General features: G+C 38.6%; 2 protein-coding genes across 2 annotated transcripts; one reads left to right on the top strand and one right to left on the bottom strand.

Annotated features, from left to right (window-relative positions):
• Positions 1-513: 513 nt before the first annotated feature.
• Positions 514-11,203, top strand: LOC104889991 (nuclear transcription factor Y subunit A-1). Its single transcript, XM_010675343.4, has 7 exons — positions 514-753; positions 2,432-2,760; positions 3,047-3,162; positions 3,276-3,347; positions 5,219-5,383; positions 10,374-10,500; positions 10,587-11,203. The coding sequence occupies exons 2-7, from the start codon at positions 2,484-2,486 to the stop codon at positions 10,739-10,741; spliced, it is 912 nt and encodes a 303-aa protein (XP_010673645.2). The 5' UTR covers positions 514-753; positions 2,432-2,483; the 3' UTR covers positions 10,742-11,203.
• A 4,946-nt stretch (positions 11,204-16,149) lies between these two features.
• On the bottom strand, positions 16,150-25,884 carry LOC104889992 (translocation protein SEC62). The gene is made up of 5 exons (XM_010675344.4): positions 25,701-25,884; positions 23,979-24,293; positions 18,274-18,475; positions 17,323-17,551; positions 16,150-16,666 (listed from the first exon to the last, which is right to left on the bottom strand). The coding sequence occupies exons 1-5, from the start codon at positions 25,785-25,787 to the stop codon at positions 16,399-16,401; spliced, it is 1,101 nt and encodes a 366-aa protein (XP_010673646.2). The 5' UTR covers positions 25,788-25,884; the 3' UTR covers positions 16,150-16,398.
• Between the last annotated feature and the right edge of the window lie 1,476 nt (positions 25,885-27,360).

Raw genomic sequence — 27,360 nt, 5'->3', positions numbered from 1 at the left:
TTTTTAATTGATAAGATAAATGACTTTTGGACTGCCCTCACACAGGACCCAACCTATAACCTCAAGCACTTAGAAGGAGGTGGAGAATTCTCCTACAAGTACCTCTCACTTAATGGCATCAGAACCCCCTTACCTTAACATCATGAGCTTATAGACATTCACATTCTTCGTAATGCTCTGATACCATGACACAATTCACAAATAAAATACTTTATATATAAATATATACATACATACATACATACATACATATACATATATAATATTTTTCATAATTATTTTAACCCTAAAATGAAAAGAAAAAAAAAAAAAACTTGGCTGAAAACTAGTGGCGGCTAGAATGAAAGTAGCAGGTATAGTGAAGTAACACGAGGGCAGTGAAGATTTCAACGTGTCACTCAGATGCCATACTTTCTACGTTGCGTTGTCCTTCATTTTCCTCCTCTCAATTTTATTTTTCATTTCTTCATTTCCTTTTTTTTTTCTTCTTCTATTTTTTTTTTAATTTTATTATTTTATTTCAAAAAAAAAAAGACCACCCAACGAAGACTTGCAGCGACTTTCTTCTTCACAAGATTGGAGGAGAGAGAGAAAATAGAAAGAGGGAAAAAAGAAAAAAAAAAGCAATTTTAGGTGAATTTCAATTTAATTTAACTAATTACAAGAATTTTCCACAATTCAAAATCCCCAAAATTTTAGGGTTTTATACTTGCTATTTTCACCTCTTTTGTCCGATTAAGCAATTTTGTACAAGTAAGTCGGTTTTTTTTTATTCGATTGGTTTGATTTTTGATTAATTATGTTTTGTGCGTTGTTGTTTGTGTTGTAATTTGTGTTAGTTTTGAGAATTTGATGCGAATTTTGGATTTTTATTGTTTGTTTTATGGTTTAGTTGTTGAATTGTTAGGGTTTTTGCATGTCGATGTTTTTGGAAGTTTGAATTATTTAGAGAATTTTGTGTTGATTGTTTCTGATTTTGTGTGTTTGAATTTCGTTGTTGATTGAATTTGGAATTGGTAAAACGATTAATTGTGGATATTAGTCTTTTGTTGTTGGGATTTGCATTGGAATATCAGTTTCTTTTGGTTGAACTTGAATATTGAATATTAGATTTATGTGATTCTCAGGTTTCAATTTGATTAGTCTTGCATGCTTCTTCAAAAATTGGGAATTTTTGCTTGTTTTCTTTTTGCTCAGATTTTTGTTGTTTTACTTTTAATTTGATCTCTCAGCTTCAAAAATGTTTTGAGGTTGGCAATTTTGTGGGCAACTCTGCATGTTCAATTTTCTGAAAGTTCACCATTTTAGGAGGTTTTGAGTGCAAATAATATAATGAAGTAATTGCAATATAGATATTTGTGTTGGATGACAAAAACCCTTGTTACTTTTCTTTGAGAATTATGTGAACCCTGACAATTGATTTAGGTGATCTGAATTCCCATATCTTCCTGTCCGGGAAAGTGGCGATTCGGCTTCATGCAACTATGTTTTAGATGATTCTATTAGATGGCATGATTAGTGAAGGGTTTTGAAGGGGTGACTTAAGTGCTTGGAGATTTGTATCTTACTGAACTGGCCCAAAATGAGCCGATTCCTTCTAAAAGCTTGAATTGGGCTCAGTACTTATGAAGCTTGATTGAGCCTTGACTAGGTCTTAGGTCTTTTGGGAACTTGAACAATTGTTCTTGCTATGTACTGCAAGTTGGTGAATTTAGTATCTTGATTATGTTAAAAAGAAATTGGCCTTCTTTAACTAGTGGAAATTTATGGATGAATGAAGTTACAATACTATAAACTAACTTGTATTATATAACACTTGAATATGTGACTTCTAATGAGTCCTGAAATCTTTTTGTTAAAAAGCCGCTTGATTGAATTAATAAAATTAGAAATAGAGTCCCTTAAATGGTGATAAGAGAGGATGAGGATGATGTTGAGAAAACACACATTAATTCTTCATTTTGTATTTCAATTTCATGTTTTGGTATTAGGTTATCTATATATCTATACCCAAGATATTTGTGATCTTACTCCTGGTGAGTAGATAGGTTATATTTGATAATGGATGTAACTAGTACTGTACTAGAGGAGGAGATAACCTTTGTTAGTACAAGTAAATAAGAAGAATAGATAGAGTAAATTAGAGAAGGTATGATAAATATGAGGAAAGGTAAAAACACAATAACACATATGATGACCAAGGTTGCTCAATTCTTTGACATATGTAGTAGACTGAGATTATGAAAAAAAAGTTGATTAGTGAAGTAATCAGAAGAATTTAGGAGTTGGCAAGAGAAGATGCATGCTCAAATTTCTTAGCTAAGGATTTTAGATTGTATTTTTGCATTATTGAATTAGCATGGTTGGTCTGGTAATACTATTATTTAGATTTATATTAGACTGATCGCAGTAAACATGTTGCGATTTGCAGAGGCTGAGTTGTATATCTGGTGATTGATGCCAAGTTAGTGTGCTTCTAAAGCATGCCATCAAAGTCTATTCTGGCAAACCAACCAGAGCCCAGTTCTCATACTACTACTCCCCCATCAGCAGTCTGTTCTGAACAGTGGTGGCGAACGGCTGGATATGGTCAATTTCCTATAACAGATGCAGGTGGAAATGCACTTAAACATACATTGTTAGATAATCCCGTTGAGATGTCAGGATCTAAAGATGACCAGTCACTGTCAAATGCGGGGGATGATGAAGATGAGACCAGCAAGGACTCTGAAACTACGGGATCAACTTCTACCCCTCGAGGTATGGACATGTTCTTATGCTTTTTGAAACAGCGTCTTGTATTTCTTAGTTTATCAATAATTTTGTTTGTTTTGGGGGGAGGTGGAAAGGCTGGATTGGCTTGTGCATGGAAACCGGACTGGGGTTGGTCATTATAGACAGGAAGTTTCTCTGTTGTTCTGGACTTTTTTTTGTTATACTGCTATGATTGGAATGCATTGCTAAGTAAGAATTGAATATCCTTTTTCATGAAAGGAACCTGAATGTGAATTTTTTCACTGCGCTAACAAGATCTGTGCTGTTCTAGATGGTAGCTCAGGGCATGAGCTCCATAAATCACAATATGGTGAGTCCAGTATGTCTCTTGGAAGTGGGGATTACTTTTCACAGCATCCACAACTCGAACTTGTTGGTCACTCAATTGTAAGTGATACATGCTACCTTCTGTTGTCTTTGCTAGAGTGCGCAAATGGTGATACATTTTGTAGACAGACTCTATCAAATTATATATATTTTAAATCTTACTCTGTCTGCAGGCATGCGCGTCAACTCCTTATCCTGATCTCTACTATGGAGGAATGATGGCTGCTTATGGACCTCAGCCCTTGGTAGGTAATTTAAGGTTTTCTTAGCTGAAGAATTACTTGTCTTAGGAGAAATGGGTGAGACTAGATTTTTCTTCAGTTCCACTGTGGTGTTCATGTTCTAGATGTCTTAAAAGGATTACTATACAAACCCAAATCAGTTTTTAGGGCAAGAGCATTGTCAAAGGAAAAGGAAAGATAGAAACAAATTAATAGTTGTGTTCTGTAAATCTAGCTTGTTGGTCTGCGGATTCGGAGTTCTTGTATATGGTTATTCTCCGCTATGGATATCTGTGATGTGAATGTATAACCTAGTTTTTTTATAAAATAAATTTCACTTGTTCAATTTTTTCCATACCCCAAGTGTCAAGAAGTTTACACAATCGGATTGCCAAAGCAAGTGAATTATGGCAGTGTGCAGATGGCTTTTCTGGCACAATTAAGAAAGTTAAACTAACATCTCATTACATCAGCCTCAGTTATGGCATAAAGGTGGTAATCTGCCTCACTAATTAGGAACTAGGAAGGTTTGAGGGAAGTGAAAGCATCAACACGCCCCAAGAAGCGGCAACTAAGACTGATGTTATAGGATGTAATTATACAGCAGTAGCAATAATTAGCCTTTTCATCCTAAATTGGATTGCTCAGCTCATTCCCTGATACACAAACTTCTAAAATTGGAGAGATTGCTATCTCCACTAGACATCACTTTCTTAACTAACTATTACATAATATCTTTTGCATCCGTTTTCCGTGTGTGAGAAATTCCTGCAGTTACACTGCATCTGATAGAATAATTATGTATAAAGTTGAAGGTTTTATCTTGCAATCAGTACATAACGAAATCCACTTCCACTGTCAAATCCACACACATTGTATTTTGCTCAATGCAGCTTCAGACTAGGAACATGTGAAGAAAGTATTGCTGCAGGTTTCCAATTTTACCGAGAGCATGAACAATAGATGCATTCATAGCTTATTGTGGTGGTGAATCTCCTGCATAATTGACCGATGAGCAACTATACTTCCAGAGACCTAGTATAGGTCCTTTTTTCCAGGTCCTAGTTAAGTCTCCATCAATAAACGAATAGACAACTTATGTTAATAGATGGTAGTGGTGGATAACCTCGTGATGAATGAAATGACAACTTGTGCTAATAGATGCTAGTGCTTGTGGTTAGCCTTGTGATAAATGAAGTGACAATTTCTGTAGGTTGGAAGTTTAAAGGAATCTTCTAGTGTTAGAATGATATTATGAGGACAGTAAGGTTGTGCATGTTAGTTATATTCAATATGTATTCAAAGCTAACTAAGTCCAAATCTGAAGTTGTCTATTCTAGGTTGCAAGGCTCAATTTCCATAAGATTTTTTTTGCTGTATGAACCGAACTTTGCAAGCTCGAGTACTTTGGGTCCTGGATAAATTTCTGCTGCATTTAAAGTAAGTGCATAAAATTGTTAAATTTGGAACTCCAAACCTACCCCAGAACCTTGTCTACTAGGGCCCTGGGAATGCCAGGCAGTGTGCTATCCAAAAGATTTATATAATTCATCGTGAAGATTTTGACTCACTTTCTCTCTTTTTGAACGTATAAATAGCTCTAAAGCCTGCACATCTAGCATCTCTTGAGCCTCGTGGATCCTGAATTTAACACCATTGTACTCTGGGAAATTGAATCTGATTTTTGAGGGTTTACAACGTATTTAGTTCTCGCATTTCCAAGTATTTTGTTATATCTACCAGATTGGTGATCTTGAATGAGTTCTATTATATTCCATGTCAGCTAACTTCATCCTTTATTATGGGCAACCAAATTTCCTGTTTTTTTGTTCCTCAGGATTAAGTTTGGTGATGCTGAATGACTTATTGTTCTCTTTATTGTATGATTTGGTCAGGTTCCTCCTCAGTTTTATGGGATGCATCAACCTAGGATGCCTCTGCCTCTTGAGATGGCACAAGAACCTGTTTATGTTAATGCTAAGCAGTATCATGGTATCTTAAGACGGAGGCAGGTTCGTGCCAAAGCTGAGCTGGAAAGGAAACTTATCAAAATCAGAAAGGTAGGCGCTTAGTTGATGCATGTTTTCCTTGTAACTTGATCAAAGTGGGCTGATTGTTCTGTTGCATTAGTTCAATGGTTTATGTACGCAATTTATTGTTTTTGTACTTCTGTTTTATTCTTATTCTTAGTTGTTATCATGCTTTGTTCAAATTTAAGGTTGAACTTTGCCAGGTTTCATCTTTTTTGTGTCCCTACTCCCTAGTATTGGTCTGTTGCAGTACTTTATGATGTCATCTCCAATGGGTATCACATCTGAAGTTTATGCTATGACCTCACCTAATTCTGGCCCTCCCATAGTGCACACGTATTACAGAAGGAGAAAGAAGGATAAGGGAACCAAGGGTACTAGGGTCATTAATCCAAATCAGGATGTTGAGGTCATTAATCACACATCACCAGCTGGCACAGAAAGAATGGTGGAGGGAGAGAATAATTCCCAACCATAACAGAATGCGGTTAAGTGTCAGGAGGAGAAATGTAGTGAGAGAAAGAGTTTTTGTTTATATAGGGGCTGTGTCCTCAGTAAGGGATTATCCAGAAAATAATAGAGAAAAGTGTGATTTGGGAGAGTTCCTTACCTCTCGAATGTAAGGATTGTACTGGGAGAAATTGCTGTGATTTTCCTAATACAAATCTATCTCATTCTGTCATTTGTCACCATTAATCTGAGCCTGACCATGCTATGGAGCTAGCGGTCCAGATTGAAACTAAACTGAGCCTGACCCAGCCCAAACGCAGATGGGAACCCAGGAATTTTAATTCCAACTCTTCAACCCATTCTTACACCCCATCCATCTACTCAAACTCACAAAAATCCCACTTCTCTTCACACCCAGCCCAGACTCATTTTTCAAACACCTCAGCTTCTTCACCTGCCTACTCAACACAATCCACAGCCCAAACCCGAAATTTGAACCCATTACCCATAGCGAAACCTTTTGGAGAAATAAGGAGATTAAGTGAGAAGGAATTGCAGTATAAAAGAGAAAGGGTCTCTGTTTTAAATGTGATGAAAAGTGGACTGCAGGCATAGATGCAAAAGGAAGGAGTTGAGCATTTACTTGGTCAAGAGGAAGAAGATGTGGAGTATGGAGAAATGGCAGACCCCACCATCCTTGACTCACCCACAAGCCAACAACCTGAACCCTAAACGGAAATCTCTCTTAATTCCGTTATGGGAATTTCCAGTCCCAAAACTTTGAAAATGGAGGGTTCCATTAATGGAGAATCTGTCATAGTTATGGTGGACCCTGGGGCCACACATAATTTTATCTCCCTGGATACCGTGGCTAGGCTACAAATTCCAATCACCCCATCCAAGACTTTTAGGTCTCTTTAGGCACAGGAGCTGAAGTTCAGGGGAGAGGAGAGTGTAAGTCAGTGATGATGTTGTTGCAAGGCGAAGAAGTGGTGGAAGATTACCTACCCTTACCTTTAGGTAACTCTGAAGTAATTCTGGGGATCCAGTGGCTCGAAAAACTAGGCACTATGGTGACTAATTGGAAGACTCAAACCTTGCAGTACAAGAAGGACAACCGCACCATCACCCTCAAAGGGGATCCAACGTTGAGCAGGTCTGGCGTTTCCCTTAAATCAATGGTGAAGACATTGAAAAAAGAAGGTGGGGGTTATCTGGTGGAGCTCACCCACCTAGCTGAAGGTGGTGAAGGACAGGATCTGACCACCGTTCCAGAGTGTCTCCAACCTGTGCTTGTAGCGTTTGATCAGGTATTTACATGCCACATGGACTTCCTCCTAGTAGGAACCATGAACATGCCATTAATTTGAAGCATGGTACAGACCCAGTTAGTGTTCGACCTTACAGATACCCACAATCACAAAAGGATGAAATTGAAAAATTAATTTCTGATATGTTGGCTGCCGGAATCATACAAGCATCTCATAGTGCTTTTTCTAGCCCGGTTTTGTTAGTTAAGAAGAAAGATGGATCTTGGAGATTTTGTGTTGATTATAGGGCACTTAATCACGTTACTGTTCCTGATAAATACCCGATTCCTGTAATTGATGAGTTACTTGATGAATTGCATGGGTCATCTGTCTTTACTAAACTGGACCTAAAATCGGGGTATCATCAGATAAGAATGAAAAAAGATGATGTTCATAAAACGGCTTTTGAACTCATGAAGGGCACTATGAATTTCTTGTCATGCCATTTGGGTTAACTAACGCCCCGGCAACTTTTCAAGCACTCATGAATGAAGTGTTCCGGCCATATTTGCGCAAGTTTGTTCTGGTATTTTTTTGATGATATACTGGTGTACAGTGGTAGTTTGCAGCAGCATAGGGAACATTTGGCGGTGGTGATGGGATATTGCAGGAGAATCAGTTGTACGCAAACTGGAAGAAGTGTGATTTTGGAAAGGAAGAAGTGGCTTACTTGGGACACATTATCTCAGCTAAAGGAGTGGCTATGGACCAGTCCAAAGTCCAAGCTATGTTAGCTTGGCCCACCCCCAAAACCTTAAGGGACCTTCGAGGGTTCTTGGGGTTGACAGGATATTACAGACGATTTGTGCAAGGATATGCTGCCATAGCCCAGCCACTCACACAGCAACTCAAGAAAGACTCATTTGGCTGGACATCAGATGCTACAGCAGCTTTTCAGTCCTTAAAGGTGGCTCTGACCAAAGCCCCCATTCTTCGTATGCCAGATTTCACCCTCCCTTTTGTGATTGAAGCTGATGCTTCAGGGTATGGGTTGGGGGCTGTTCTGTTGCAACAAAGCCACCCCATTGCTTACTACAGCAAGGTCTTAGGTGTGCGTGCCCAGGCTAAGTCTATATACGAAAAGGAGTTGATGGCAGTGGTCCTTTCCGTACAAAAGTGGAGACATTACCTGCTGGGTCGTCACTTATCATTCATTCAGATCAACAAGTTTGAAGTACTTAGTGAATCAGAGAGAAATTGGGCCTGAATATCAGAAGTGGGTAGGCAAACTCCTCGGTTTTGATTTCGAAATCAAGTATAAACCAGGGGCACAAAATCGTATTGCAGATGCTTTATCAAGAAGCCACTCCTCCACTCCAGAATGTAATGCTATTCTCTCCTCCCATACTCCCAGTTGGTCTGAGCTCATTCAGATTATCCAACGGATGAAGCGTTACAGCAAATAACAGCATCTGTGGCATCAGGGGACACTCAGATAACAGGGTATCAGTGGAGCATGGGTTGTTAAAATTCAAGGGCAGGTTGGTGGTTCCCAAGTCATCCAGTTTACCCACCACTCTCATGATGGAGTATCACACTTCCCCAGTAGGAGGCCACTCTGGTATTTTTAAAACTTACCAAAGAATTGCTGCTGAGTGGTATTGGCAAGGTATGAAAAAGGATGTTACTCAGTATGTGCAGGGCTGTTCTGTGTGTCAGCAACAAAAGACATCCTCCCTCAGTCCCGCTGGTCTTTTGCAGCCCCTCCCTATACCAGACAAGGTATGGGCAGACCTCTCTATGGACTTTGTGGAAGGCCTTCCAAAGTCTCTGGGATGGGACACTATCTTGGTGGTGGTCGATAGATTATCGAAGTATAGCCACTTTATTGGTCTAAAGCATCCCTTCACGGCATTATCAGTGGCTGCCATTTTCATTAAAGAAGTGGTGAGACTTCATGGCTTCCCTCAGACCATTGTTTCTGACAGAGACAAGGTTTTCATGAGTATCTTTTGGAGGGAGTTATTCAAGTTACAAGGCACCAACTTGCATCGCAGCACATCTTATCACCCTCAGTCTGATGGCCAAACTGAGGTGGTGAATAAGACTCTAGAGGCTTACCTTCGATGTTTCATAGCTGGAAAACCCAAGACTTGGGCTACATGGCTGCCTTGGGCAGAATATTGGTATAATACTTCCAAGCATTCTTCAACTCAGTACACTCCCTACAAGATTGTCTATGGTAGGACCCTCCCACATTGTTCAAATATGAACAGGGAAGTACGTCAGTACTTTCGTTAGCAGAGCAACTTATGGACAGAGATGCAACTTTGGATGACCTGAAATTTCATCTGTTGAAGGCACAGCACAGTATGAAATTGCAGGCAGATAAGAAGAGGAGGGAAGTGCACTATGCTGTTGGGGACTGGGTTTATTTAAGGTTACAACCTTACAGGCAGCAATCTCTAGCTAAACGGATCAATGAAAGCTGTCTCCTCGATTCTATGGGCCTTTCCAGATCACTAAGGCAGTAGGGCAGGTGGCATACCAGTTGCAGTTGCCTCCAGAAACCAAAATACATCCTGTATTCCATGTCTCGCAGCTTAAACAATTTATTGGGGACCCTCCAGCTTCACCCACCATACCTCCTCAACTCACCCCTGAGTTGGTCATGGACACTACCCCTGCTGAGGTGTTGGATATTAAGTACAGCACTACTACTCCAACTGAAGTGTCTGAGGTTCTCATTCAGTGGGACAAACTGCCAGTATATGAAGCCACTTGGGAGGATGCTAAACTCCTTCAGGCCCGTTTCCCTACATTCCACCTTGAGGACAAGGTGCTCAAATTGGCCCGGGGTATTGCTATGACCTCACCTAATTCTGGCCCTCCCATAGTGCACACGTATTACAGAAGGAGAAAGAAGGATAAGGGAACCAAGGGTACTAGGGTCATTAATCCAAATCAGGATGTTGAGGTCATTAATCACACATCACCAGCTGGCACAGAAAGAATGGTGGAGGGAGAGAATAATTCCCAACCATAACAGAATGCGGTTAAGTGTCAGGAGGAGAAATGTAGTGAGAGAAAGAGTTTTTGTTTATATAGGGGCTGTGTCCTCAGTAAGGGATTATCCAGAAAATAATAGAGAAAAGTGTGATTTGGGAGAGTTCCTTACCTCTCGAATGTAAGGATTGTACTGGGAGAAATTGCTGTGATTTTCCTAATACAAATCTATCTCATTCTGTCATTTGTCACCATTAATCTGCTGTTTTCCTTAGCTAGGAATTGTTAGTTCTTAGCAGTTTATTTTTCTGTAGCCTTATCTACACGAGTCTCGACACCAACATGCTCTAAGAAGGGCAAGAGGTACGGGAGGACGTTTTGCAAAGAAGGGTGAAGCTGAAGGTTCCAGCCACTCTGCTGAGGAGGGAAACAAAAATTCAGGTATGAGGGTCCTCCTAGATTGGATCGTTTTCACAATGCTAAGCTTATTCTTCTTTGACCACTAAAATATTCCAATGTCCATCCAGATGCAGGAGGATCCCGATCGCATGGGACTCGTGATGAACACGCAGACATCTCCAATGGCTCAGGGGGAACTAGAGCTGGGGAGGGTCAGTCTAACCAGCAATGGGGTAACGGCATGTCCACTGATCAGGCTCCTCAATGTGCACTGGCCATGTGATGAGCTTGAGTGTACATTGAGAGTGCCGAGAATTCGACTACCTGGGTAGAAGATGTATATGTCCTATTCTCTTTACCTTTTAATGGCAGATTCAGATTGGATCTTCTCTTGGCTTTAGATGGCTGAGCGGCAAATCATTCTTGGCTGTTTTATAGTGCTTGTGGTTGGCAGGGAGAGTAGGATACAATTGGATAGCAAAGTAGCAAATCTATAGCCTTCGTGCTAATCGGTTTACCCTCTGGATTATGTACAGTTTGTAGTTTTTTCTGTAGTTCAGAGCTTTAGGTTAGTGAGGAAAGATAACGAGGCTAAGATATCATTTGGTAGCAGTTTTAAGTTCCATATCGACTTTTGTTCATGTTAGTACTTTGTATAGTTCATAGGTTTTATGATGCTGTTAGGTTCGTATTTGTGACATTAATATACTTTGGACTGGCTACATCGCATGAAATGTTTGGAACAGATAGGTTTGTCTTTTGGAGGCTTTGTATCATTTCTTCAAGAGAATTTCATTCAACATATTTAACTTGCAGGCTTTGGCTGTGGTTTGCACCCCACAAGATGATGGGAGTCCAAAAATTGTTATGAAACAGTTAGTCGTTTGAACTTATTTTGCTTGGGCATATAACTTTAGGTATAGCTGTTAAGTTTGCAGCCGTGGGTTAGTTCACTGTAAGTATAGCATTAATATCTGCGTCACTTTTTGACTAAGGCAAAATCTAATTCGGCAAGAAATGTGTCAATGATAATGGAAGAAACTAAGTACCTGCTCAATTTGATGTTACAAACTCAATAATCCCAATTATGTTACAAACTCAACCAATAATCCCAATTTGATCATCACTTCGGCAAAAAAAGTTAGGACTTAGTATTAAGAAGTCCAAAGGCTTTGAACGGGTATAAGAATAACTTCTAATATTGTCTCGGGGTTCTTTCGTGATTGCACTACAAAATCATAAATGGGTCGTTTGGTGACATTCTAGTGCAATTAATATGGTGCGATGCACGCATGATACATTATAAGTCGTGCCGCACTCCATTTGTAGGTTTTCAGTGAAAAATATGATCGAACTCCGAGTAGCCCTAAAACAGTCAAAATTGAAGGCGGTAAGTCACGCTTTTAGACGTCCGCGTGACACGTGCACCAAATGTCGTGGGATGGCTCGAGGGAACATGAGAAAGTATATGAAGAACTCCCACACCTTTGAACGGGCATAAGAACTTCTTTTACGATCGTTTCGGGGCCATTCTATGGCATACCACAAAATCATAAATGGGTTGTTTGATGACATTCTGGGGTAATCCAGATGGTGCGAACCTCCCATGATGCTTTATAAGTTGTGCCGCACCCTATAGGAAGATTTTCAGCGAAAAATAAGACCGGGCCTGGAATAGCACTCACACGGTAAAAAATTAAGGTTATAAGTCACGCTTTTAGACATCCACGGGACCCGTGCACTGAATGTCGTGGGATGGCTCGAGGGGACATGGGATAGTATATTAAGAACTCCCACGCCTTTGAAAGGGCATTAGAACAACTTTTACGACCGTTTCGGGCCCATTCCGTGGCTGCACCACAAAATCATAAATGGGTTGTTTGATGGCATTCTGGGGCAATTCAGATGGTGCGAACCACCCATGATGCTTTATAAGTCGTGCCGCACCCCATAGGAAGGTTTTCGGCGAAAAATAAGACCTGGCCCGGAGAAGCACTAAAACAGTCAAAATTGAAGGCTATAAATCACGCTTTTAGATGCCCACGGGACCCGTGCACTGATGTCGTGGGATGGCTCGAGGGGACATGAGATAGTATATTAAGAACTCCCAAGCCTTTGAACGGGCATTATAACAACTTTTACGACCGTTTCGGGGCCATTCCTTGGCTGTACCACAAAATCATAAATTGGTGGTTTGATGGCATTCTTGGGCAATTCAGATGGTGCGAAGCACCCATGATGTATTATAAGTCGTGCCGCACCTCATAGGAAGGTTTTCGACGAAAAATATGACTGAGCCCGGAGGAGCACTAGAACGGTCAAAATTGAAGGCTATAAGTCACGCTTTTAGACGTATAGGGGACCCGTGCACTGGATGTCGTGGGATGGATTGAGGGTACGTGGCATAGTATATTAAGAACTCCCACGGCTTTGAACGGGCATTAGAACAACTTTTACGACTGTTTCGGGGTCATTCCGTGGCTGCACTAGAAAATCACAAATGGGTGGTTTGATGGCATTCTAGGGCAATTCAGATGGTGCGAAGCACCCATGCAGCTTTATAAGTCGTACCGCACCCTATAGGAAGGTTTTCAGCGAAAAATATGACCGGGTCCGGAGGAGCACTAAAACGGTCAAAATTGAAGGCTATAAGTCACGCTTTTAAATGTCCACAGAAACTGTGCACTGAATGTCGTGGGATGGATCGAGGGGACATGAGATAGTATATTAAGAACTCCCACGGCTTTGAACGGACATTAGAACAACTTTTACGCCCCGTTTCGGGGTCATTCCATGGCTGCACCATAAAATCATAAATGGATGGTTCGGTGGCATTTTCGGGCAATTCATATGGCGCGAAGCACCAATTTTGCATTATAAGTCGTGCCGCATCCAATAAGAAGATTTTCGACAAAAAATATTACCGGGCCTGAAGTTGCACTAAAACGGTCAAAATTAAAGGCTATAAGTCACGCTTTTAGACGTCCACGGGACCCGTGCATTGAATGTCGTGGGATGGCAAGAGGGTACATGAGATAGTATAGTAAGAACTCCAACGGCTTTGAACGGGTATTAGAACAACTTTTACGACTGTTTCGGGCCATTCCATGGCTGCACCACAAAATCATAAATGGGTGGTTTGATGGCATTCTGGGGCAATTCAGATGGTGCAAAGCACCCATGATGCATTATAAATCGTGTCGCACCCACAGGAAGGTTTTCGACAAAAAATATGACCGGGCACGGAGGAGCACTAAAACGGTCAAAATTAAAGACTATAAGTCACGCTTTTAGACGTCAACGGGACCCGTGTATTGAATGTCGTGGGATGGCTCGAGGGGACGTAGGATAGTACATTAAGAACTTCCACGGCTTTGAACAGGGATTAGAACAACTTTTACGACCGTTTCGGACCCATTCCTTGGCTGCACCACAAAATCATAGATGGGTTGTTTGATGGCATTGTTGGGCAATTCAGATGGTGCGAACCACCCATGATGCTTTATAAGTTGTGTCGCACCCTATAGGAAGGTTTTCAACGAAAAATGAAACCCGACTTGGAAGAGCACTTAAACGGTCAAAATTGAAGCTTATAAGTCATGCTTTTCGACGTGCACGGGACCTGTGCACTGAATGTCGTGGGCAGCTTGAGGGGACATGAGATAGTATATTAAGAACTTCCACGCCTTTGAACGGGTATTAGAACAACTTTTACGACCGTTTCGCACCTATTCAGTGGCTGCACCACAAAATCATAAATGGGTTGTTTGATGGCATTCTAGGGCAATTCAGATAGTGCGAAGCACCCACTATGCATTATAACTCGTGCACCATCAAATAGGAAAGGTTTCGACAAAAAAATCACCGGGTCTGGAGTTGCACTAAAACTGTCAAAATTGAAGGCTATAAGTCACGCTTTTAGATGTCCACGAAACCCGTGCACTGAATGTTGAGGATGGCTCGTGGAGACATGGGATAGTATATTAAGAACTCCCACGGCTTTGAACGGGCATTAGAACAACTTTTACGACCGTTTCGGGCCTATTCCGTGGCTGCACCACAAAATCATAAATGGGTTGTTTGATGGCATTTTAGGGCAATTCAAATGGTGCGAAGCACCTATAATGCTTTATACGTCGTGCCGCACCCTATAGGAAGGTTTGCGGCGAAAAATATGATCGGGTTCGGAGGAGCACTAAAACGGTCAAAATTGAAGGTTATAAGTCATGCTTTTAGACGTCCACGGAACCCGTGCACTGAATGTCGTGGGATGGCTCGAGGGGACATGGGATAGTATATTAAGAACTTCCACGACTTAAAACGGGCATTAGAACAACTTTTACGATCATTTCGAGGCTATTCTGTGGCTGCACCACAAAATCATAAATTGGTCATTTGGCGGCATTCTGGGCAATTCAAATGTTGCGAAGCACCCGTGATGCATTATAAGTCGTGTCGCACCCCATACGAAGGTTTTGGACAAAAAATATGACCAGTCCTAGAGAGTCCCTAAAATGGTCAAAATTTAAGGTGATAAGTCACGATTTTAGACGTTCACGGGATCCGTGCACCGAATGTCGTGGGATGACTCAAGGTGACCTGGGATGATATATTAAGAACTCCAACGACTTTAAACAGGAATAAGAACAACTTTTACAACCGTTGCAGGGTCATTCCGTGGCTGCACCACAAAATCATAAATTGGTCGTTTGGTTGGATTCTAGAGCAATTCATATGGTGCGAAGCACCGTGATGCATTATAAGTCGTGTCGCACTCCATAGGGAGGTTTTCGACGAAAAGTATTACTGGTCTCAGAGGATTTCGAAAACGATTAAAATTGAAGGCTATAAGGTGAGCCTGAATTTGGAGAACTGAAATTTTTCCCAAAGTAAATTTGGCAGTTTCAAAATTGTAATGTTGTTCGTGGGTATGATTTGACATTATGAAATTGTCGTTAACCAATTCCGATAGTGATTTCTTAATCCGCTCCATCAACATAAACATCTTATTAACTTATTTGTAGTTCATTTTAGTCCCTACAACATTGGGCTTGCACAAGGTTTAGACTCACCGCTCACTTGAACCACACACTGGCGGTTCACCAGACCCCCTTTGACATTATGTATGGTACCAGAGTGAGCGTAACACTTTGAAGCCAGGATCATGTGTTGATGTGTCGTGTGACGCCACATTGCATGTCATGTAGATGCCTGTTATGCGTCTTATCTTTCGAAGCAACTTGGGAAAAATGGCTTGGGAAGAATAGCAATTCGGTATTTCCTGCTATGCTGGGTTGGGCTAACCTATTCTTCTCGTACCAACCCACCCCATCTCCCGAAAGAAGTTTTTCACAATACTTATATCAAACAGCAATTAGAGATACAAGCGGTACAATAAACACCCTCCATCAAATTCAGAAAACTTCCCAAGTTTGGTGGCGAGCCACTGCTGGCTCGGAAGTCATATGCTTACCGAAACACGTTGGCCTTAGAAAGGAATAAACCTAGTTGAACTAGGTTATACCTTAACCATTCTCCAGATAACAAGGAAGCATACAGTTCTACCATTAGAGAATTGTCAAGTGATTAAACTACCTTTAATTAAAACTGTAGATATACCTTTAATTAACTGTAGATATATATCAGGCTATCCATGTAGCATCTCCGTTGATACCACCTTTCAAAGCAATGTGACCAGAGATCAAACTCTTACTAAATTTCTCATGAAGACTAATTTATAATAATTTAGTACTACTAGAAGCTGGGTACCCGCTACTATTTTAGGTATAACAACAAAGATCAGAGATGTGGAATCCCTAAGCTTTCTATCACACGTTTAAATACATGGTTTTACACCTTGAAAGGGAAGTAACTGTAACAAAAATGGTACTCAGAAAATTGTAATATTAGTAGGAAAAGGATAAACAACATAATTTAAGATCATACACCATCATGATTTTGTTGAGACTGTTCACTGTTATCCTCCGTGTCCTCTACAGTTCCATCCTCAGGGTTATCCCCAAAATCAACATCTGCACCACCTGGAGATGGTGGCACCTCGGAGTTTGATCCACTGCCACTTGCAGACTCATTTTGAAAGTTCGTCACGTTCACTCCCTCAGGTTGTGGGTTCATCATTCCCGAGAGAGCCAGTTTTGGGGACCACTCTAAGACGTCATCAATGATGTTAGACACCCGCCTCTGGTACCTGAACACCAAAATTAGGGCATTAGTGCTATTACGAGGTGAAACAAGAAAAAACGACATGTATGTTTCTAGTCTCCGTTAGGGTAAGGTGGCCAGACATTTCCTTGCTCAGTAAAATTGACAAGGTACGTGTTTGGGTGAAGACAAATTTTATGCTCAGTCTGGTTGTCTATATGTAAATAGACGCTGTTTAAACTATGAACTCTCTGAAGATATTGTTTTGCTGTCTGAACTTAGTGGGAAAGCAGTGGTCCTCTCAGCATCCATTAGTCTAATTTCTTGGAAATTAAATTTTCCATTCTGAAGAAAAAAGACAATGAATATAGATACGAACAGGCCCCCTCTATGACTATAATAACGCTAATTGTTTGTTGCAAGGACTTGGCCACAAGTATGCCATGCAAAAATAAACAAACTATGTTTTGGACCTTATCAGCTCCAGGAAGGCCTTGATTGTTTTGGTCCCGATTTCACATATCCAAAGCCATGTCAAAAATCGTCCAATAGACCATTACCCGACACGTTTACTTAAGAAGAAGCAATATCATCACCAAAATGCAGAAGATTTACCCAAGTAGAATCAAATGCAGATTTAGAAAGAAAAGTTCCACAAAGTATAAGGCCTAGACAAGATAAATATGAAGAGATGACACCAACCTAGCTCGAGCAGCCTCATCAGGAGCATGATGTCTCAAAACCGATATGACGACAATAGATACAACAGTATAGAAAAGCCGTGAAGTCCACTTTGGCGGATCCTCTTCATCCTTTTTAGGCCAAAAACGGAACAACTCACTTAGTGTTGCTTCTTCTGCAAGAATGTTGGGGAAAATCCACACGCGCTTCCCAAGAAGTATCCAAAGAGTACCGAAAATTGTAGCTCTCACTGCAAATGTAACAAACAAAAATCAGTGGCATACACAAATCATATTATTCAGAGAGATATAGGAAACATAATTCAAGTTGATAGCTATAGGAGACATTGCATTCATAGCAATATAGCATTCTATAAAATAACAGCTGGTGATCTTCGACAAGAATATAATAGCTACTAATGCACACTAATATACTTCGTCCATTCTTTTTTAGTTGAACAATTTCTTTAGGAACATTTGTCAATACAATACTTCAAACATTTATATCTGTAATCATCAATAAGCAAAGATTGTAAAAAGTTGAGACAAATCTAACAAGTTCCTGTAATAGTAATCACAAACAATAGTCCAAGTAGAGTATGTCAATAGTGTCAAAGTCAAAACATGTCGAGAAATATGAATGAATAAAACAATCAAATAAAGATGCCAGGATAATAATGTGGATGACTTTAAACAAGAGGACAGCAAGAGTAAACTACAGCTGCCAACAAAAAATATGCGGCATCTTGTACAGCGCATGTAATTGAATATAAATGGCTTACTCACCCCAAATTTCATTACTGTCACCATATATCACATTAAAGTCACCCCTTCGCGAAGCTAACTTTTATGTAATTTGAGGTAATATTTATAAAATTCATAGTGACTAAGCTCATTGTATACAAACACACCTGTTGTACACTAGATTTTGGCTTTTTGTGATACAAAATACATTGAGACATGAGGAACATACATAGTAGAAGGCATAGTATAAGTAGAAGAACGCCAGCACATGAGTAGAGTACCACAAGCTTGGCCTTGTGAGGGTATACTGGAAACAAGCAAATTGCTAATGTCAAAACGGGCCAGGAGAATGAAAGTAGTGTCTGCCATAAGGGATGTCGCTTTATAAATGTCCATACGAAGAAAGCATCATTATCTGAAAACGTCTGCACCTGCAATAAAATAGGCAAAACATCATATAAACACCTGCAATAAGATAATGGTTTAAAAAGTTGTTTACTCGCCCAATATTACCACATGCATTTTTTGTTAGGTTTGGTAGAATTATGTTGGAAAATACTTGAAAAAATGCCAATGACAAATAAATGAAGATATTAGGTGACAAGTTTGTGGCCTTGGAAGCAAGGGGAAAAAAATCCTGGTCACATTGTTATGGATTGGTGTTTAACAAATCATGCTTTAAAATACATAACACCATGCGGGACTTGTTGGTATCATCAAAAGCATCTTGATCTCACCACCCAAAATCTTGTCAGACTTGAGGTACCAGAGCACACAAATCGAAAATTAGGGTCTCCCACCCAGAATCTTCAAAGACTTGAAAAAGAGAGCCTCTAACACACAACTTATAATCTCACTTACCATATAGAGTATGATCTCTTCACCTAAACTTATCTAAACTGAACTTACAAGACATGATTGGAGACTTGGAGTTGATCAGCCATCATTTCACCTTGTGTTTACACTTGATTGGACCTAACCATTCCTGATTATACTTTATTAGACCTGAAACTTATTTTTAAGGTGAAAAGAACATATCCTTAATCTAGAGGGCCTAAGTGGAAACTTTATGAAAACAAATCCTCCACTATGATGATAAACACAATTATAGTAGCATTCCGAAAGTCAAAAGGTGGAGGAATATGAAAAGAATCACACGCTCTTCCTAGAATAGATTTTACACAAAAACCAAGCTTTACATAAGAACATGGGAAGGAATACATACCAAATGTTGGAATCACTTATGTGAACTGAAAAGCCACAACTATTTTTATGACAGGTGCCAGGGAACTAAACTTAAGAGGAAAGTGCCATAGCTACTTCCATCAAGAGCATGTTTCTGGACAACAGTTGGGGTTCCTCTTCTTTAGGTCCACATAATAAATCTCACCCAAGAAAAAAAGAGATGCCTTCCTCTCTTTTCCGTCCTGATAGTTCTTTCTGACACCGAACCTATGAGAAAACCTAAAGACAGAGATGCTAGACAAACACTTACCATCCTTCGTCAACCTGTTAAAATGACTCCTGCAAATATTGCTCCTGAAGAAACTGCCCCTAAAGGAACTTCAGTATAAGTAGCCAGGAGGTTCTGGTCAGATGAACACACCTGATCAACCCGAAAGCCAAACCTAATAAGAGAGGGATCCATATTAACCTCAATTACAGAAGATATCCTAAGAATGATTTTGAGATCAGAAAACAAAAAAGGAGATTAAGAGCATTCTTAAACTTGCGAATGTAAAAAGAAGGGAAAAGACGTGTCATTTAGTGCAAATGGAAAACAAAGTTTTATCCTCCACAGCCTAAAATTTCTGATGTATCACACCTCCTGCGCCATCTAAAAGAGGTAATTCAAAAGATCAGAAACCGAGGTAAAAGGGAAAGATGGAAGTAGATTACGCTATCTCAAAACCCTCATAAGCCCAAACCACATCTTATTCTAACAACCAACTCTAAAGAGGAAGATGTCAAAGATAGACAGATGAGAATAAACCTCCTATGTCAACACCAAAGCTTTTTGCTACATCATAACCTCATGTAGAACCGTTAAAACCTCCTTAAACCAAAGCCAAATATCTGTTCGTTCTCCATAGATGCATCAACATGGCTACCGTACAACAACAGGCAGTCGGGCACCCCTAGGCCCATTCCAAACAAACGACTCAATTCAAGAAATTAGGTCAGTAATATGTCTGATGAACATCTATTAAGAGAGAGAGAGGGGGGAGGGGACGTCAGTGTTAAAACTTGGTCCTCCATACCAAAATTATCTGATTTAGATCTCGTATTCTCTAGAGGCCCTGTAAAGTTGTAAACTATACACTAAAATCACTCAACAAAACACATTGCTCTAATCCATTAGATACCCTCAAACTCCTCAATAGAAATCGGAAAAAGGCAAGATCTCCATCTCCCCCCTCATCCATGCCATATACGCACCCAACCCCTTAATGGGACTCTTTCCTTTTCCATTTAAAAGGCGTTGAACCAACTCTGAATATTATTTGTAACCCAATTTCACATCCATTATCAGCAGCACATCCCCTTCTTAAGAAATAAGCCTTGTGCAGTATTCTTATGAAACAACCTTTTCCTATATGCTTGGCAAACAAGTCCCCATCCTATGAACAAAGGGCCTCACATATATCTAATGACACAACTTTTCAAAACTCTTAACATCTACAAAGACCAGCTGACGAAAGCTAAAGTTTATTTTAGAGAAAAACTTAGAAAATTAAAGAGGAATTATTTTTGTTCAGTAACATTCTAAGGAAAGGTTCTAGTACGCTGCCTAGAAAAACGCTCATGTATTATTGATTTAGATATGTGATTATTAGATAAAAATTCCATTATTTTGGCTGCAATTTCTCTATTCTTCTTCTCCTCTCTTTTCTTCTTTGTTTTATCTTTCCTTCCATCTATTTCCATCACTAATCTTCTTCTCCCTTCTACTATCTTCTTTTCCCTTCACCCAATCTCAATCACCAACCATCTTTCTATCTCTTCTCTTCACATTCATGCCACTTGGCCAAAGCAAACAAAATCCAATCTAATTTCCCCACTGATCATCTTCACCCTTCAACAGTGTTCCTTTCCCTTCTCACAATCTCATTGCCTACAGTCTTGCCATCCCTTCCCTTCAAATTCATGCAGCTGCAAACAAAATTCAATCCTTGGAAACATTACACAACCACCACAAGTTCACAGATCAGATTCTAGAGCCCTGAATAACCACACGCACTGTTCTAGATTCACCAAGAACTAAACCAAGTGACAGAGCTCAGATCACCAATTCGTTATTCTGTACAAAGGAACTGATCTAAGCTTGAAACAATATACTACTCAGCCACTGCTGAGGCAATGCGCCTCTTGATAAATTGCACATTTGAGAGAGGCATGCCAACAAGCACTCTTTCGTTCCGTTATGTAACTCCCGTTCTATAATGGGCTTTAAATTTGTCGTTCTGCGAAATACCACTAAACGACGCAACAACAAAAATCACAGAAATCTCGCCACGATGTCCATTACATAACATTCGCTCGCCACGTTATAACTTTTTTTCCCGTTATGCACATTACTTGTCAGAATTGGCCAAAAAGAGGAAAGAAAAACATATATTGCAACTAGAGAAAATGATATGCACACACTATAGAAGGGAGAAGAACGTGACATGGGCTATCAACTAGGGTAAAAGCATATGACAGGTTTTGTCGTAGTATGTTGAAGGACTACTTGTTAAACTTGAAAAATGCAAAGTTGAGGTTAGAAATCTGTTACAAGCCACTTCCATGTCATCACAACCAATGCCGCAAACGCGACCACAACCGCAAGTTTCTTCCCTGATACCGGAATCATAGCTCTTCTCCAGCCATAAACGTTAGTGACGCAACAGGGAAAAGATAACCCATTCAACGTAATCTGCTGAAGAACCTGCCTTGCACGCTTAGAAGAACAATAACAAGTACAATTTACAAACATCCCCATTCCTGAGTATCCAGATAGTGCAACCATCCTCTCCCCCCCCCCCCCCCCAATCCCGATGCAACATTTGCCACAAACAATGATCTCCACTTCTCTCCTAAGACTCTCCGTATATTAAATATTTAAATAAAACCATGCCTAAGTTTAACCAAGGTTCGCGATGGTGAACAAAATGGATTCAGAACAAAGAGCCAGAATCTAGCTGTTACACTAATGATTGATGAACCTTTACCTATCTCTATTATATAAGGGAAGGGGAGGAGCAATGGTGTCCCCCTATAAATTTACTTAATTGCCCATTAGGTTATCAACTACTATAAAAAAAGAAAAAAAAAAGTCAAACTCTAATATAGCAGTAAAAAATTAACTTAAATAGTAAAGGCAAACAAGTTATAGTTGAACCACAAAAAAAACATTGATTATAAGATTTAGTATATTCATGCTTAAAAATGTAAAATGCAATATTACATCAATTAAATATCTTATCAATCAATTCACAAACACAATCACGTATTATATCAAAATGGAAAATTCAATCAATTAAAAAAGTTAAATGATTATTTTAGCACAAAAGACTATGTTAATAAAACATAAGAAATCCTACAAAAATTCACTTTAACATTCTTTTATCATTCATCAAGTTTAATTTTAAAAACCTGAAAGAAAGAATATAAGTTAAAAAGAATTAATAAAAGAATGATTAAATGATAAAGGCTTAACCTACGAAATTTAGCGAAAAAGATATCTAATGTTCAAATTTTTACCTCTTTATTCCCAAAAAGGCTAGAATTTATGTTTGATCAAAAAAAACAAGGCACGCATCGCGTGCAGAATTTGCTAGTAATCAAGATAATCTGATGTTTGTGATCAGAGGAGTTAAACATAATCAACTTGAATCAGAGATGCTTTTTGCAAAAAGTCTTTAGAACACAAACAAATGGCAAATATTTGAGAAAGGCCATCAGAGTATTTATTTTGAATGAATAACTGCAAAAAAGAGTTAGTGATCTACAGACTTATCTCAAAACACAGAGGATGGACTAAGCTCAGACATCATGAGAAATGAAGCGGATTAACTACTTACTACTTATCTAACAGTTGTGAGAAAATATCTACATGGCTACATTGATATTGCTACGATTAGTGTAATAATGTGCAAGTCTTCAGCAGCGCACCCTTTTACTCCTCTAATCTTCACCTCATTTAGAAAATGTAAATCAAGAGTTTGTATGAAACGTTAGCAAACATAACTTCTGGCACAACCTAGTAGAAACTAGGCTTCAGGGATACAAATACATGTAAACAAGATATCTTGTAGGCTTGTACGAAATTAGGTTCCATGAAAGAAAAGGTATCGTATAGGATATAAAAAATGCCAATGAAAAGGGTGATGTATCAACGCAGTTTGATAAATAACTAAAAGAAAGCACTTTGTTTTAAACTTTTATACCCAAAAAAGAAGAAAAAAAATGTTTAAAACAAGACAAGTGTTTCACTTTGGTTGGCAAACTTGTGAGATAAGGGTGAAAAGAGAAAGAGAATAGAAATGATATATTGAAAAGGACGAGCTTTTGCCCAAAGCCCCTGAAAGACTTTGGCACAAATGCATGCCCGCCATATTCAGCATATTTGACCTGAACCATATTTGATCAGCAACATTCAGCATGAATCCTCTAAAGCGCAAAGCAATTTGAAGGCGTGGAGTGAAAAAACTTTGTGAGAAAAAAATATGCATTCCCTACACTATCCACTCCCCTCATAGAGCAGTATACTATGATCAGCCGTATTTGCGTGGTTACGATTCTATATGATGACTTACACGTAAAGAGAGCAATGAGGGGGAAAGAGTCCTGAACTAATGAAATATACTACACCATATTATACACTTATCCATACATGACTTTCCCTGCTTTTCTAGGACGAAAATTGGTTGATCAAGAAAATAAACTTACAGGAAAAATCTCCAAATGTGCGGGCCAAGTTGACAGCTTCTTCTTGCCCGGCCTTAGTGTCTTTACAACACGATCACATCGTACAATGAGGTTTTTCTTCAATAAAGTATCAGCAATGTCTTCCGCTTCTAGATTCTTATCTGATCCAAGTATATCTCCAACCTCAGGATGAGTTTTTAAGAAACCAACAAAATCCTTCCCTCTGAAGTACTCAACGCGCGTCTCCTGTAAAACTGCCCACCTTGATTCCAAATCTTTATGGTCTCTCACCTTTTCAGCAAATAACAGGTACACATCCTTCTCTGCAGACTGTTTCTGAAATAATACAATCAAGATTCCAATTAGGCATGTATTTACATCACTTCACAAACAGAACGGAGCTATATGATGTATGTTTGGTCACATGGCAAGGAGAGAAAAACCTTCAATCTGACATAGAGATAATAGCCCTTTTAAAAAATGAGAATAAATCCATAGAAATGTATAATCAATTGCTATTTGCTGATGCTCATTGTTTCATCCTGGTTCTACAAGAGCAAATCCATTGAAAAGACCTACATTACTCATACTAACGTATTCACGTCGGACACAATACATGTCAAAGTGTGATAAAAGATCGTTTGGCCTAAAATGAAGTGTCAAAGTGCCCATACACATGTTGCAACTTGCAAGTATCAGGCAAAGTACTTGAGATAAAACAAAAATAATCCAAGTAAAAAAGTACCAAACTTTATACATCTCGCATACTCAATCTATGAAGAATATGATTGTCATATACTCACATCCACCCGTCATAATTTGTGATTCCTCCATTCTAAAACAAATGTAACACTTCTCTCAAAAGACTCTCACATAAAATATCAAAGTGTTACATTTACTTAGCGGAAGTATATGATTTCGGTGATACAATCTTTAATCCTCTGTCAAAAATTTACCGAGTACCTTATTTTCGAACAAAGCGAACACTAACAGTTTGTTTGGTAGAAGGAATTTGGAAGGAAAAGAAAGGAAGTGGAAGGAAATTTATTACTTTCCAATGTTTGGTTCATTAAAAAAAATTAAGTGAAAGGAAATGGGAGGAATTGGAAGGAAAGACTCTTTAATAAAATTTCGCTTTCCTTTCCTCCCAAAAGCGGGGGAATTCGGAAGGAAAGAGAAAATTTATACCAAACATGAGAAATTAAGGTTTTTTTTCCTTTCTCTTCCATTCTTTTCTTTTCTCTTTCCTTCCTTTCTCTTCCCTTTCTTTCCTTTACTAAAAATGAACCAAACACACTGTAAATTGACATGCATTGCGTCGCCTACTTAACAAACCATAATCTTACAGTGCAAAATTCAACAAAAACCAAAAACATAAGCAATATCAGAGAAAACACACACAAGTAAAAAAAAAATCTCAAATTCATCACCACAATTCAACATCTATCCACAACAGAATCATCACCAAATCACATTCATCTTCCACTAACAAACGCAAAAACAAAATTCAACATTTGATCAGCCAAAAAAAACAAAATTCAAAGGCTTAAAATGTGACAAAATCAAGCAATATCAATTACACAAAAACAAACCTAACAAAAATTCGACGCCGAAAATGTGACAAACGAAACGATGAAATTCAAGATCTGTAACTAAATTAAAGCCCTAAATCATCAATAATTTAGTCAAACATCGATAATAATAAAAAATTGTATAGAATTGAAAAGAAAAAAGCGATGAAACCTTCGGTGGAGTGTCGGAACCGCCACTTTGCGGAGATCCGGCGACTGATCGCCGGACTTTCTTCTTCTCGGCGCCGGCTTTCTTCATTTTACCTTTTGTTTGTTTCTCTCTCTAACAGTCTTACTTTCTCTCTCTTATTTTTTTTCCTGTGAATTAATTTTGGAAGTGGAAATTAGTATTGTGTGAAGTGTCACGTACTTTCTGTATTTACTCTGCTGTTCTTTTTTATCAAAATTTTTACGTTATTCATACTTGAAATAGAAACTTCGCAATTTTTTTCAATGTATAACAAAAAATTTAATTATATGTGATCTTGTTTGATTCGTCTCAATTAATACTATATCAATATTCGATCATTATAATTTTTTATTAATAGTATAATGAAAGATATTTAAGTTCGAAAATGTGCATTAAAAGGAGCGAAAATAGAATCTTCGCAATTTCTTTCAATTTACAAGAAAAAATATAATCATGTGTGATTTTGTTTGATTCGTCTCAATTAATACTATATCAATATTCGATCATTATAATTTTTATTAATAGTATAATAAAAGATATTTAAGTTCAAAAATGTATATTAAAAGAAAAGAAATGAACACAAGAGTGAGAATGATAAAAAAAATGGAACTACTTGAAACATTTTTCTATTTTTATGTTGTTTCATTGCCAAAAGATGTTAAAAGTGCACTGTTGTGTGTGCCCTTGATTTCTGCTGATTGAGCACAAGTGCACAACGACGTCATTTCTTGTGGTTTTAGCTTTTCAAATGCTGATGTGGCAGTATATGAATACGCCATGTCAATGCAGTTTTTTGGCAAGTGTAACATCGCCTTATCATAAAATTAGTGAGTTTACGTTACTTCGTTCTCTAAAAGGATCACTTTTAGATAAATTGTCACCCTGTGTCTTAAAAGGAGTCACTTGTCCGATCGTCTTACTATACACATGGTAAGACGGTTTTATACGAGGCTTTGTGTTTTTTCACATTTTTGCAAAATTTTCCTTGAATAATTACGAAATTGAGGTTATAAATAATTATCTTTGTTGAGTTATTTAGCCATTTAGGGCATGTTAAACTCATGTTGTAAAAAACATGTGACCGATTTTAATAATTTTTTACTCCTTCGTAAGAATTAAATTAGCTCAAGCTATAACAAATACTAATATCTATTTATATATCTCAAATAGTTATGACTTTTGATAAAAGGAAAAAGTAACTTTAATTAGTAGTATATTTTCATATATCAAAGCTGCAAAAATAAAGTACAAACTTAAAAAAAAAAGTTTCATGAGATGACAAACTCTAACCGCTAACGACATATTACATTATGAGAGTAGGACCATTTTATTTATTTAATGGCTCAAGACTAAATTTCATCGCAAATTAGATCCTGCACCGAGGTGTAGGATGAGCATCCTACACCTCGCCCATGTGGCTGATTTTTGGCAATATTTTTGAAAGTGGGCCAACTCTTTCTCTCTCATCACGTGAAACAATTTTTTAATGTACAAATGCATATGGTTTTGTGTACAATAATCTACGAGTGTACATTTAGGGATTTTCAATGATCAAAGCAATGACCATCAATGTACATTGTGATTTTATTGAATTTCGGTATGAGATTGTAATTGTACATATTGAATTTCATTAGTGAACAAA

The sequence above is a fragment of the Beta vulgaris genome, chromosome 4 (assembly GCF_026745355.1).
Source record: "Beta vulgaris subsp. vulgaris cultivar EL10 chromosome 4, EL10.2, whole genome shotgun sequence".
Lineage (NCBI taxonomy): Eukaryota > Viridiplantae > Streptophyta > Magnoliopsida > Caryophyllales > Amaranthaceae > Beta > Beta vulgaris.
This window is presented reverse-complemented; position numbering and strand designations above follow the sequence as displayed.

Coding starts and splice junctions, on each gene's coding strand:
- LOC104889991 (XM_010675343.4), top strand. CDS start 2,484: ATGCCATCAAAGTCTATTCTGGCAAACCAACCAGAGCCCAGTTCTCAT. Junction 3,348..5,218: donor CTTATGGACCTCAGCCCTTG/GTAGGTAATTTA, acceptor TGATTTGGTCAG/GTTCCTCCTCAGTTTTATGG. Junction 5,384..10,373: donor AACTTATCAAAATCAGAAAG/GTAGGCGCTTAG, acceptor ATTTTTCTGTAG/CCTTATCTACACGAGTCTCG.
- LOC104889992 (XM_010675344.4), bottom strand. CDS start 25,787: ATGAAGAAAGCCGGCGCCGAGAAGAAGAAAGTCCGGCGATCAGTCGCC. Junction 24,294..25,700: donor GTTCCGACACTCCACCGAAG/GTTTCATCGCTT, acceptor GTATTATTTCAG/AAACAGTCTGCAGAGAAGGA. Junction 16,667..17,322: donor GATGAGGCTGCTCGAGCTAG/GTTGGTGTCATC, acceptor TTTGGTGTTCAG/GTACCAGAGGCGGGTGTCTA.